This window comes from Sceloporus undulatus, chromosome 1, assembly GCF_019175285.1.
Source record: "Sceloporus undulatus isolate JIND9_A2432 ecotype Alabama chromosome 1, SceUnd_v1.1, whole genome shotgun sequence".
Lineage (NCBI taxonomy): Eukaryota > Metazoa > Chordata > Lepidosauria > Squamata > Phrynosomatidae > Sceloporus > Sceloporus undulatus.
This window is the reverse complement of record NC_056522.1, coordinates 58,244,342-58,258,287: the sequence shown is the minus strand read 5'-3', so window position 1 is coordinate 58,258,287 and position 13,946 is coordinate 58,244,342. Positions and strand designations below refer to the sequence as shown.

General features: G+C 40.9%; 1 protein-coding gene across 1 annotated transcript in view; it reads left to right on the top strand.

Annotated features, from left to right (window-relative positions):
* Positions 1 to 13,946, top strand: part of BIRC6 (baculoviral IAP repeat containing 6) — a 234,076-nt gene that overhangs the window by 129,859 nt on the left and 90,271 nt on the right. Inside the window, 5 exon segments of the mRNA XM_042449523.1 lie at positions 1,159 to 1,721; positions 3,929 to 4,104; positions 5,640 to 5,736; positions 7,704 to 7,898; positions 9,379 to 9,579. Of these exon segments, the coding sequence (XP_042305457.1) occupies positions 1,159 to 1,721; positions 3,929 to 4,104; positions 5,640 to 5,736; positions 7,704 to 7,898; positions 9,379 to 9,579 (1,232 nt within the window).

The following is a 13,946-nucleotide window of genomic DNA, read 5'->3' as shown; positions in this document are numbered from 1 at the left end:
AACATAAAGAAATATAATAATGACCACATAGGATCTACATAAATCCCCCCTAGACAATGAGGAAATCAAAATAGTAAAAGATTTTCTGTACCTAGATCAAACATCGATCAGACTGGAGTCTGCAGCCAAGAAATCATAAGAAGACTAGGGCTGGGAAGGGCAGACATGAAAGAGCTAGAAAAAGACCTAAAGAGTAAAGATATATAACAGAGCACTACTAAAATTGGAATTGTCCAAGCCATTGTATTCCCCATCACCATGTACAGATGTGGGAGCAGGAAGGTGAAAAAAATGAAGAAAAAGAAAATCAGTACATTTGAGATTTGATGCTGGAGACGGTGTTTAAGTATACCATAAACAGCCAGAAAGACAAATGCATTGAACAGATCGAGTCTGAAATCTCCCTGGAAGCCAAGATGACCAAACTGAGGCTGTCATACTTTGGCCAGATCATGAGAAGGCATGACTCATTAGGAAAGACAATAATGCTAGGAAAGGTGGGGGGAGTAGAAAGAAAGGAAAACCTCATACTAGATGGATAGACTCAGAGAGAACGCAGGTCTGAACCTGAAGGAGGTGAGCAGAGCAGAGGACACAGAGTCTTGGAAATGTCTCATCCACAGGGTCACCATGAGTCAGGGCTGACTTGAGGGCAGCTAACAACAACAAGAACAAAGTGGCAGGGCGGAATCACAGTTATAAGGTTCAGAAGATCAGGCACAAACAGTATCAAACTGACTGTCTGTGTTAGGAAATCATGTCCTTAAAAAGTACCAAAAATTGAGTTTTGGTTTGTTTGTTTTTTTAAAAAAAACAGGCTCACAATCTGATAAGGCTGCAAAATCAGAATCATCACTTAGGGACTGTCTTTGTCTTGAACAGAAATGCTGTTCTCAAAGCTAGGACTCAAGTCTCTTTCCCTACTCTTCTGTCAGAACAAATAACCTGTTATTTAAATCTTCAAAAATTATACCCTGCTTTCTACCTAATAGTCGGATAGTACTGTAAGTAATTTTTAAAAATACAATGTTCAAAGTAAAAAAAAAATTAAAATGCTTGAACAGACAACAATTATATTACTCATCTGTCCTTAGTGCAAATACATTGCTGATTTTTATGAACTGAAGTTATCATAATTTTAATTATATTTATTTCTAGGGGTGCTTTCCAAACTGGCCAGGGACCTCTAGATGCACAAGTGAAGCTTCTGGAATTTACACTTGAACAGAATTTTGAAGTTGTTTCCGTGAGCACCATTTCTGCTGTTATTGAATCCATCACATTTTTGGTGCATCATTACATTACATGTGCTGACAAAGTGATGTCTCGCAGTGGGTCCGACAGTTCAGTGGGTGCTCGAGCATGTTTTGGAGGACTTTTTGCTAATATAATTCGGCCAGGGGATGCCAAAGCAGTCTGTGGAGAGATGACAAGGGATCAGCTCATGTTTGATTTGCTCAAGCTGGTCAATATTCTAGTGCAGCTGCCACTTTCCAGCAACAGAGAATATAGTGCTCGAGCTCAGGTAGCCAACAGCACTACAGATAGTGTTTCTGATGAAGAAAAGGTTTCTGGTGGAAAAGATAGCAATGGAAACATTGGCAGTACTCAAGGCTCAACTGCCTATGTTGCTGACCTAGTGTTAGCTAACCAACAGATTATGAGCCAGATTCTGTCTGCTTTGGGCCAGTGTAACAGCAGTGCAATGGCAATGATAATTGGTAAGTATTTTAAAAGTTAATTTATTTATTGCTTCTTGAATTACACATCCTGCTTATTTTCAGAAAAACCCCTCAAATAACCTTATACTGTATACAGTTATCAGGCAGTCTTTTTGCCAACATATTACAGAGTCAAGTATTATTGTTAGGCACAGAAATTGACAAACTGTTAGCTCTCGGTTTTAGGTTGAAGTACTTGGACATATTTCAGGTAATGTCACATAGCTTAGGCCAACTTACAGAACTTGTAGAAATATTTTATTCTAAATCATTTTATATGGGAGGAAAATATTTATTTAAAAATTTTCTTGCCTACCTTTTATCCAAAAGACCACCCAAAACATGTAAATGCAATGCAGTAAAATAACAAATCTTAAGACCCATTAAGGAATAGGAAAACAGTCGAGACCATAAAAAACAGTAATTGAAAATCCACAGTATGCACAGGGATCTTGTAGCACCTTTGAGACTAACCTCATAAAAGGTTGTACCATAAGCTTTCAGAGACTTGGTCTACTTCCTCAGATGCATGGAGAGTAGACCAAGTCTACAAAAGCTTATGTGGCAACCTCTTTCATTAAGTTAGTCTCAAAGGTGTTACAAGATCCCTTTGCATACTGATACTCAAGACTAATACAGCTATGTCTCTGAATTCTAACCCATGGAAATTCACAGAAAAATCAGAAGATCTTAAGAGGTCATTTGAAAGATTGGTGCCAGCTAACCTACTATGGATAGAGATTAGGGATGGCACCACAGACAGTAATGCAACAAGATCTATTAATGTCTAGGTAAAATCAACTTCTTGGTTTTTTAAAAGAAAATTAAAACAATTTGCTTCCAAAGAAAACTTGCCCTATAATAATTGAATAATTGAATATCTGGGGATTGTCTGGTATATAGCTTGCATACTGCTGGTGCACTACTAAGCTCAGTAGGGCCGATTTCCAGGGAAAAGTCTTACTGTTTTAGTTTTATTTGACTCCAGCAGCGTGAACAAGGGGAGAAAATCTAGTAACTTGCTATTGATTTGCTGCTGAACAATGAAAAGTGTTTAACTTTGTAAATGATTAAAAATCCCCTTTTATATTATATTTTTATTCTCGTGCCAAATACATATACATTATGTTTGCTTTGCATGCTATCTCTTTTTCAGGAGACTACAAGGCTACAATTCTAATATTTTGCAATAATTGAAAAACATACATGATTCAGTTCAGAGACATAGTCATGAACAGTGTGATGCGGCAGCTAAAAAGGCCAATGCTATTTTAGGCTGCATCAATAGAAGTATAGTGTCTAGATCAAGAGAAGTAATAGTGCCACTGTATTCTGCTCTGGTCAGGCCCCACCTAGAATATTGTGTCCAGTTCTGGGCGCCACAATTCAGAAAGGACATTGAGAAACTGGAGCGTGTCCAAAGGAGGGCGACAAAAATGGTGAAAGGTCTGGAAACCATGCCCTATGAGGAACGACTTAGGGAGCTGGGGATGTTTAGCCTGGAGAAAAGAAGGTTAAGAGGTGATATGATCGCACTGTTTAAATATTTGAAGGGATGTCATATTGAAGAGGGAGCAAGCTTGTTTTCTGCTGCTCCAGAGAACAGGACCCGGAACAATGGATGCAAGCTCCAGGAAAAGAGATTCCACCTGAACATTAGGAGGAACTTCCTGACAGTAAGGGCTGTTCGACAGTGGAATGCACTCCCTCGGAGGGTGATAGAGTCTCCTTCCTTGGAGGTCTTTAAACAGAGGCTGGATGGCCATCTGTCAGGGATGCTTTGATTTGGATTTCCTGCATGGCAGGGGGTTGGACTGGATGGCCCTAGTGGTCTCTTCCAACTCTATGATTCTATGATTCTAGTCTGGATTAGTATGTAACACCCCTCCTCCTGCCTTTGTCCCCCAAAAACTATTGTTAGAACTGAATTTGTCACTGCATCTCCATACCCACAAGTTTTACATTACAGTTACTGGTCACACATACAACCTGCTCATAAAGGTGTGTTCCTAGGCCTTGACTCCATGTATCTTAGGAAGTAGGCTTAAGTCTACAAAAGCTTATCTTTCCATCTTCTTTTTTTCTCTCAGTCTCAAAGGTGCTACAAGATCCCTTTGCCTGCATGATTAAATGTGGGAATATCTGAGTAGTTAGTAAAGATAATTTCTTTGTCTCAAATTAATACAGATATATTTTATTACTCCTAGGAGCAAGTGGTTTGCATCTTACAAAACATGAGAATTTTCATGGTGGATTGGATGCCATATCAGTTGGGGATGGTTTATTTACCATACTAACAACACTTAGTAAAAAAGCCACTACAGTGCAAGTGATGCTGCAGCCTATTCTTACCTATATGGCCTGTGGATATATGGGAAGACAAGTAAGTATAGTTTATTTTTAATGGTTTTGATCCTTTCCCCCACAAAGATCTATCAAAGCTCTTTGCATGGGCAACTATAGCAGATTGATATGTGGATGTAGAGGTCCTTTGTCCCTCCTTTCTCTTGTGCTTGGCATACACTATGCATTCCTGTGTGGCAGTCAGTGGCAAGGCGAGGTCTTGGGTTACCAGTGTCCCCCACCCTATCATTTCCTCAAATGTGGCCATTTCAAGAATCAGCCTACAACTTTGGGTGGTACAAAAAGAAGCAGAAGTGAAGAATCATTTTGTCCCTTCTGTGTCTTGAAAACTGTAGGAGAGTTTCATTTTTCTAGTGTTCTTGAATATTAATAAATTCAGATGTATTGATTCTATTGCTGGCTTAGTATTCATTGGCTGAGAATACTGGATTTCACATGGCAGTTGTGGAATCAAGGAAATGCTCTTTGTTCAGATAGAGATTGTGATTTATCCCTTCACTATCCCTACTGCCTGCCTTCAAAATTTAGATTGACATATATTTGTGTTCCTAATAATTTTTTTTATGTTCATTATGGTGTCCTCACCATACCTGAAATCACTTTCAGTTTGATATTTACCACAAAATGGCCAAATACAATTGGTGAATGTGTGACTTGTACAATAGATCAGGTAAAGGCAAAGTGGTATGGGCGGTCTTTTTGCAGCACTTATGACATTGTCTATATTTTAGCTATCCAATTTAATCATATATTTATGTTAAACTTTTCCCGGCTTTGCCAACAACTGACTTTTAAAACATTTTTGGAGGAAATATCCCATCCAGGGTTGGGGTGGGGCATCAAGAAATGTATGGAAGGCTATTGGGTAGTGTGGTGCTGATACAATCCACTGTTTGGGATGATTCAGTGCATCTGCGTGAGCAGAATCTGGCCATAATACACTGGTACCCCGGGATACGAACGCGCCGCGATACGAAATTTCCGGGTTACGGAAAAAAAATTAATTAATTATTTCCGGGTTACGAAGGTTTACCCGGGTTACGAAAAAACGCTGGCGCTTTTTAAAATGGAGCCGCGGCAGAGCCGCGGCTTTTCCCCATTAGCGCCTATGGGGATTCGGCTAACGAAAAACTTCCGGGTTACGAAAATGGCGCCGGAACGAATTAATTTCGTAACCCGGGGGACGAGTGTAGTGAGAATCTTGCAATTATCCCTTAAATGAGGTTTGCCTTCTCAACAATGCTTGGCATAACTAAACTGTTCGTGTCATTTGAACCTATTTGTTTGGATGTTATGTCAAACAAGTTGGTCCATCCACACAATCAGAACAGGATATAAAATAAAATATTGTAAGAGTTGGGTGCACCTTCTGTTGATTAATATTTAGGGTGAGAAAACAATACAAACTGGAGGGATCTGACATTCATTTTTCCCTAAGAAGAAATAGACTATGAAAAGAAATGCATTACTTAAAAATCACCAGGCTGTCTGTTTAACTCAACATAGTATAATAATGTATACTTATAACTATATAATTCTTTGAATTTCTATTAGGGTTCCCTTGCTACTTGCCAGTTGTCTGAGCCATTACTGTGGTTCATTTTGAGAGTATTGGATACCAGCGAGGCCCTAAAAGCATTTCATGATATGGGTAAGTGACATCCTATCTTCTGAGATGGGTTTGCAGTCTGAACTGCCTTCTTCAGGAACAAAAACATATTTTCATGTAGTAAGAGTCCCCACCCTCCATCTGTGCAACTGAGCTTCAGCTGAAACTCTGTTCTCTGACCAGCAAGAGCATAAGGAATGGTGGTCCAGTAGGTCTGTCTCAGTAGCCTCACACTGTTCCTTACATGCCTGCTTGGAACATGTCCTAGGAACTTTTGATATAAATGCTTATGTAGTTAGGACATGAGAGCCAGTTTGGTGTAGTAGCTTGAGTGTTGGACTACAACTCTGGGTGACCAGGTTTCAAATCCCAATTCAACCACGGGAACCCACTAAGACAGAGGTAGGCAGTCTTTTTGAGCCGGGGGCCAGGTTGCTGTCCCTCAGACAACTGGGGTGCCGAAGCCAAAAAATAAATAATTAAATAATATAGGACATTTTCAAATGTAGGACACATTTTTAAAAAATGGAGGACATGCAAAACTTTTTGATGCTTTTTAGAAAATGTTAATATAAATGCATGTTTGTTAGGCATGATCAAAATGGAGGACATTTGGGCCTCAGAAGCTGGCTGATATCAATATCACCATCATCATCATCTCATCATCACCACTATCATTGCCAAAGCAGACCTTTTAGCATTAAAAGCACTGAAAATACACAGAAATGCACTTTGGAAAGTCACACTCACCAAATGGAATGGAAAGGAAATCCTTCTCCTCCTCCTCCTCCTCCTGCTCCTTCCTTCCTCCCTCCTCCTTCTTCCTCCTTCCTTCCTCCTCCTCCTCCTCCCTCCCTCCTCCTCCTCTTCTTCCTCTTCTTCCCCCTCCTCCTTCCTTCCTCCTCCTCCTCCTCTTCCTCCTCCTCTTCCCCTGCCCCCTTCCCTTCCTCTCCGCCGCTGTCAGGCAGCCGTGGGAAGGGAGAGAAAGGGCAGGGGGACCCCTTCCTCTTTCCCTTCCTCTCTGCGGCTGTCAGGGCCGGTGAGAAGGAAGCGGCCTCGCTGAGGCCAGGCTCCCTTCTCCCCGGTCTGGCCCCCTCCGTCAGCCACGGAGGCAGCCAGGCCAGGGAGAAGGCATCGGCCTCAGCGAGGGCAGGCTCCCTTCTCCCCGGCCTGGGCTCCTCCGTCAGCCACGGAGGCGGCCCGGCCGGGGAGAAGGCAGCGGCCTCACATGGGCCATGGGGGGAGCCCAGGGAAGCGGCAGGCCGCTTCCACGGGCCCCTTCTTGGCCCGTGTGGTCCCAGGCCTCCCTCTGGAGGGAGAGGCCTGGGGCCACACGGGCTGAAATGGAGCCCGCAGAAGCAGCATACCGCCTCCGCGGGCTCCCCCCAGGGCCCACTGCTCTTAAAGGGCCAGGGGCAGCTTGGAAGCCAAGAGGCCTCCAGGCTGCCCCTGGCTCTTTAAGAGCAGTGGGGGTGAGGAGGATGAGGCTTGCCCTCGTCCTGCTCGCCCCTGGCGCCGCAGAAAAAGGGCCAGAGGCAGCTTGGAGGCCCAGAGGAGGAAGAGGAGGCCACGGCAGCGACAGCAGGACTGGGCTGGGGCTGGCGACGGCAGCGGCGGCGGCAGGACCGGGCTGGGGCCGGTCCCGCCGCCTCCGCAGGCCACATATGGCCCGCGGGCCAGGGGTTGCCGACCCCTGCACTAAGTGACCTTGGGTGAGTCCCACAGTCAGTCCCAGAAATCCACCTTAGGGTCGCCATAGGTCAGATATTTTTTATAGGCATGCAACAACAAGAAGAAGAAGTTTGGACATAATGTCAAATTAAGGTTTGGCATGAAATTCCTGAACGCATAGAACTATCAGGTTTATGACCTACTCTCCTCATATTACAGACTTTCTTAATTACTGGGCCTCAGTAAATCATAATTTAGTTGTTTTATCTGAACTAATCAGACTGTGATTGGACATATTATTAGTCACAACATGAATTATCTTTCTGTTTCATTTATAGGAGGTGTTCAACTGATTTGCAATAACATGGTAACCAGCACTAGAGCCATTGTGAACACAGCAAGAAGCATGGTTTCAACTATTATGAAATTCTTAGACTCAGGTCCTAGCAAGGCAACAGATAGTAGTCTGAAGGCAAGAGTGCTAGCGTCCGAGCCTGATAATGCAGAGGGAATCCACAATTTTGCACCATTGGGTATGTTATGTGCCACCATCAAATTATTATTGTTATTACCATTTTGTCATCCTTATTTCATTATATGGCAACATCAGTGTACATGGCACTTCACACGAGTGTTTTACAACCATTAGTTTGACAGTTTCCTGTCCAGGCTTACAATCTAAAAAGACATGACATCCATGGAAAAGGGGATGACAGTGGGGAGGAGATTTTCAGTAGAAGCTGACTGCTGTTCTCATAGCTGTCACATTTGAGACAGCAGGGGGCCTAGGCATGATGGAACCGTACCTCTTTGTGCTACCCTCAAAAGGTCACAACTGCTGGGCCTAGGCACTATGGAAATATATTTTTGAACTATAACTGAAGCATTTTAAAGGTTTTGAAGCATATTCTGAATCATTTTAAAGTACTAAAATAAATATTTTCAAGCATGTATACATACATACACAAACACAAAATATACTGTGCTCATCTAAGTCATTGTCCTTAATTGGCCAAAACATATCATTCGTATACATAAGAAAGAAAGAGAGAGAGAGAGATCACCAGACTGAGGGAAGCTCAGGGCCATTTAAAAATACAAAAGGCTGTAGTTGGGGGCAACAACCTCAGTTTTCCCCATCACATCTACGTTCATCCTTTTGCAAGGTTTGCCACATCATGTAAAGTATCTTAAGGCTGTTTAACATGCAACCTCACCCAGATTCTGAACGTTTAGTTTCTTTAATTTGATCAATTTTTAAATCCGAATTTTAGCCATCCTGCCAAAAAAATGTGGGTGACAGCGTAGCTTACATATGTCAGTAATACAATCACTTGTCTCAGACTTATTATTCATCTAAAGCCAAAGCACCAAATGATGAAAAGAGTTTAGAAGAGCAAAGAACAGTTGTTTACATTCTATTTTGGAGAACGCAAATTGATAAGAACAAATTATAGTAAGAACTTACTTTATAAGGAGGATAAGTTAAAAATTATTGCATAACAATGTATGAATTGTTGGGAACATAGCAATAGCAAGTACCGCTTATGAGTGCACTTAAGCACTCCTTAAGCAGTTTACAAAGTGTAAGCTAATTGCCCCCAACAATCTGGATACTCATTGTAGCGGCCTTGGAAGGATGTAAGCCTGAGTTGAGCTTGAGTCCCTGGACTGGTATTGAACTCGCAACCTTATGGTTTAATTCAAAGATATAGCTGTGTTAGTCTGTAGAATAAGTACATAGGTGTTACAAGATCTCTCTATTAATCTTATGGCTTGTAAGTGAGTGGCTGCAGTACAGGCATTTAACCACAAGGGCTCTTCAACATGATACAGAATTGGATGCTTCTGTCCCAATTTTAACCCCACCACTTTTCTGGATCTGAATTCACCCCTTCTTAATTAGAGGCTTACTGTTTCCTTTTTGTTTTTTTAATTATCTGAGGTGTTTGTGTTCTTATCTTTGAAATCCTTCTGCTTAATGTATGTATTAATGGCTGTTGTTTGCTAAAGGTTCGATTACATCAAGCAGTCCTACAGCCCAGCCTGCAGAAGTATTGCTACAGGCAACACCACCCCACAGAAGAGCTCGATCTGCTGCATGGTCTTACATTTTTCTGCCTGAGGAAGCCTGGTGTGACCTTACAATTCATCTTCCTGCTGCAGTGCTGTTAAAAGAAATTCACATCCAGCCTCATCTTGCATCTCTTGCAAGTATGTATAATTATGTATCATTTATCTCATAGGCCAAGGGTGGGAATTGTGTGGCCTACCAAAGCCTTTTTACAGTACCCCCAAAGCCTCTAGCGCTGGTAATGAATGAAACAAAAATCAGCTCAGAAGGAGATAATCACACTCCAGAAGTCTCCAGTGGACATAGTACTTTGATTTCATGCTATTAAGGCCCACAGTAGCATTTTAAGGTGGAGGAACATTATTACTAGATAAGGATGGCATTCAGTGTGCTGGTTCAAGTGTAACAATTTTGGTCTGATGAATATGTATGCTTGCTCATATGCAATATATTGCTTTCTATAGAATATTGAATCTGATATTTATTTTATCACCTTGCGACACTGTGTAGACTTGAAACTAGAAAGTGGATTGGTTGGAAGCTTTCTGACAAAAATCTGGAAAATACAGCAGAAATTTGTTAGGGATGAGGTGACTTTCTTTGTCACTCACTGTAGTTTATATTTTTTACTCCCAATTTCTGCTTTCTATCCCAAACTCTCTCCTTTTTTCTTCTCTAACCTGAGGGCAGGGAACCGTCTAACTAAAAAGATTGCATGTACAGCGCTGTGTAAATTTACAGCGCTTCATAAATAAAGGTTAATAATAATAATAATAATAACCTATTATATCTCATAATATGGCATACATGTTGACTTTCTTGATGCTGAATTTTGTTTGGGAGGAGGTGCCCATAAGGCATTGTACAGTGCAGCCTCTCATTCTGCAAATAGAGCTCTATAGAATGAGTGCAGCAGCTAATGAGATTAATCTGTCCATTGTAGAGTGGACCCATACCATCTGTGGGGATTCAGTTCAGCCTCCCCCACTGATGTCAAAAAATGCAAATGTTCAAGCCCTCTATTATTCAGTGGTGGTGGATGCATTAGCATGTCTGAGTGCATGTACCACTGTTTGAATAATATGGGACATAATGATCCATGGGCAGCCATATCCTCAGATCACCAGCCCACCAATATGGAGAGTCCATTGTATATGTACATAAAGTCAACTCTGCTGTTTCAGCTAACAGCATTTTCAAGATATTCAATAGTTGTCTTTTGAAGCATAGTTGAGGACTTAATGTGATATTGCTGCAGGTTACTTTGAATTGTAGAAGTGTTTAACTTGATGGATGGCATGCCTTTCTTTGTTAAGGAAGACTGTTCATTAATATAAAAAGTTCTGCTGATTGAATCAGAGGCCTATTCAGTTAAGCATCCCATTTCTCCCACTGGTTTCTACTGGCCACTACAAGAAATGTAGGTAATAGCCTCTCCAACTGTTGTTCCTCAGCAACTGATGTTCAGATGCATGCTGCCTTTAATTCTAGAGGTTGCATGTACCCATCAGGACTAGTAGCTAGTGACAGCCTTCTTTATGGATTTTTCATCCCTTTCTGAAGATATATACAGTGGGCCCTTGTTATCCACTAGAATTTGGTTCCAGGATCCCCTGTGGATAACAAAATCAGTGGATGCTGAAGTCTCATTAAATATAATGGCATAACAAAATGATGTCCTTTGTATAAAATGGAAAATCAAGGTTTGATATTTGGAATTTATACTTTTTTTAAACATTTTCAAGCCGTGGATGCTTCACTCAGTGGATAAAAAAAATCCGTGGATGTAGCTTACTGGCCATCACCACATCTTAGGGTAGCAAGTTCAAATAGTTGATTTGTTTAAAATACTTCCTTTTATCTGTGTTGAACCTCTCACCACTCAAATTTATTAGGTGATCCTAGGTTTTGGGTATTATGAAAATGAGAGAAGAAATTCTATTTATTAATTTCTCCAAGCCATGCATTTGCATCTGAACATCTGTCATACCCACTAAAGATTGTAACCTGTTTTTAAAATGTGAGTGTTTGTATTTTTGATAGATGCTACGTAGCAGGTGAACATTTACAATTTTACATTAACCTATTATGACCCCAATATCTTTTTCCTAGTCACTCACCTCTTCCTCAAACTTCATCATTGTTTATAAGAAAATGAAGATGGCAGGTGTTGTCCCAGTGTACGTTATACTGTGGACAATTATACTGTGCTATGTACATTATACAGTGTACAATATACATTATACTTAAAACTAGAATGATTTGCTCACAGAGTTTGGAGATATCCTTTTGTTGCTGTTCACAATCCATGTTACATAAATTTGGTACTTAGCAACCTTACTGCTGACATCAGATCATTTATAACCATGCTTTAAAACATTGATTCCAGATTCTTAGGGCAGCCTAACATTTACATCCCTCCATTGTGAAAACATGCCATCTCTTTTAACTTCCTGCTCCCATTTCTCTGACCCATTAGAGGTCCTGTTCTGTCTCATGATGAAAGTGAAGAAGAGAAACTGATATCCTTCTCTCATATACCAGAATTCAAAGTTGCTAACTGAAAATGAATGTTGGGAGATTCAGAATAAATAAAAGCCAAGTATTTTACACAGAACATAGTCAGTATGTGGAATCTGCTAGCACAAGATGTAGCAATGGCTCCCATCTTGGATGATTTTAAAAGAATTAGATTAGACAAATTTGTGGTGGATAAGACTTTTATTTATTTGATTTCCAATCATCCTTCTTAGATGGGACTCAGAGTGGCGTACAACTAAAAACAATATAAATATTAAACAGTTTTAAACTGTTTAAAATTTTAATAACTTAAACTTAAAGGAAAAGCTTCTGTCAATGACAAGGGCTATATTTCACCTCCAGTACCAAAGGCAGTATGCCTTAACATACCTGTTTCTGGGAGCACACTTCTTCATTCCAAGTCCTGGATATGGACTTCCCATATGCAGTGGTTGGCTGCTGTCCACAGTGGATTCCCTTAACAGTATTATAGTTTAGGGCTGCTTAAGAGTTTTTGTGAAAAGCCTTTAGGAGGTTCCAAATGTAGTGTGCCCACCTGATTAACCCTGTGTACATGCTTCTTGACACTTTTGAAGAGTTGTAAAAGATTAGTGAGATAAGATTTAACTTTGTAGAAACCAGTTTGATTCTTCTTCAACAATACTTGTTTTTCTGTATGCCTGATAATTTTGTGTTTATGCTTCTAATGAATTCACATGAAATGACATTGAGTTAACTGGCCTGTAATTTCCTCCCCCCTCCCAGATCTCTGTTCGCAAATTAGTGATACTTAAGCACATTTGCATACAGATATAAATGCTGACATAGGATTTTTGACTAGACTCTGCACTTTAAAACTTTGTTGCTACTTTTTGCCTTTTCTAGCCACACCAATTCACTTTCCACACTTGACCTCTTTTTAGGTCAACCTGGGTACTCAAACCCCTTCCCACTACCCCTTTTCACCAGTGTATCTCAGCCACCTTGGCTGTTAAAACCCCTCAGAGTCTAATAAACCTCTAACTCTAACTCAGAGCTCTGTCTCTATCTGTTTCCTATGTAATGTGTATAATTACAGCGCTTTAGAAATAAAGTTTAATAATAATAATAATAATTAATAATAATAATAATAATGCCATATCTCCCTCATAAACATTCCTCTCTTCCTATTTATAATAATAATAAATAAAATAATAAAATATTTATTTGTAGCCCGCCTTTCCACAGATCAAGGCGGGTTACAGAAAATACCATTACAGCATAAAATCACAATAAAAACAGCAAAAATTACATTATAATGACAAAACACAGATTACCATAACAATATCCAGCTAGCTACGATATATAAGCAACAGTAACAATGAGGGGGACAATGAGGGGGGAGGAGAGACAGCATTGGGGACAGTTAGGGGAAAGCTTGTTGAAACAGAAAGGTTTTTAACCCTTTCTTAAACAGGTCAAGGGAGGTGGCCGAGCGGAGCTCACCGGGAAGCGAGTTCCAGAGCTAGGGGGCTGAGATGGAAAAGGCCCTCTGCGTTGTTGTGGCATATTTCGAGTCTGGAACTCTCAGCAGTTGCTTCCCAACCGATCTGAGTGTGCGGGGCAGATTGTATGGAGAGAGGCAGTCCTCCAAGTACCCTGGGCCCAAGCCATTTAGGGCTTTATAGGTGATAACCAACACCTTGTGTTGCGCTCGGAAGCGAATAGGCAGCCAATGAAGATCTTTTAGTACTGGTGTTATACCGCTGGCCCTGGAAGATCCAGTGATACTTGGGAATAGCCCCCACCTTTTCTTGGCTAAGCTCCCATTGGCTAATACCAGCCTCAGATTGGATGTTGCCAAGACGCCAATCTGCCTTTTCACCATCAAGACACAAACAACAATAAACAACAATCCTTTCTTTACCTAGTGGTTTAGGGTTTCTCCTGAAAAGGCCATACCTTACAGTTCATGAAGGGAAGATTTTAGCCATTAATAACAGCAGAA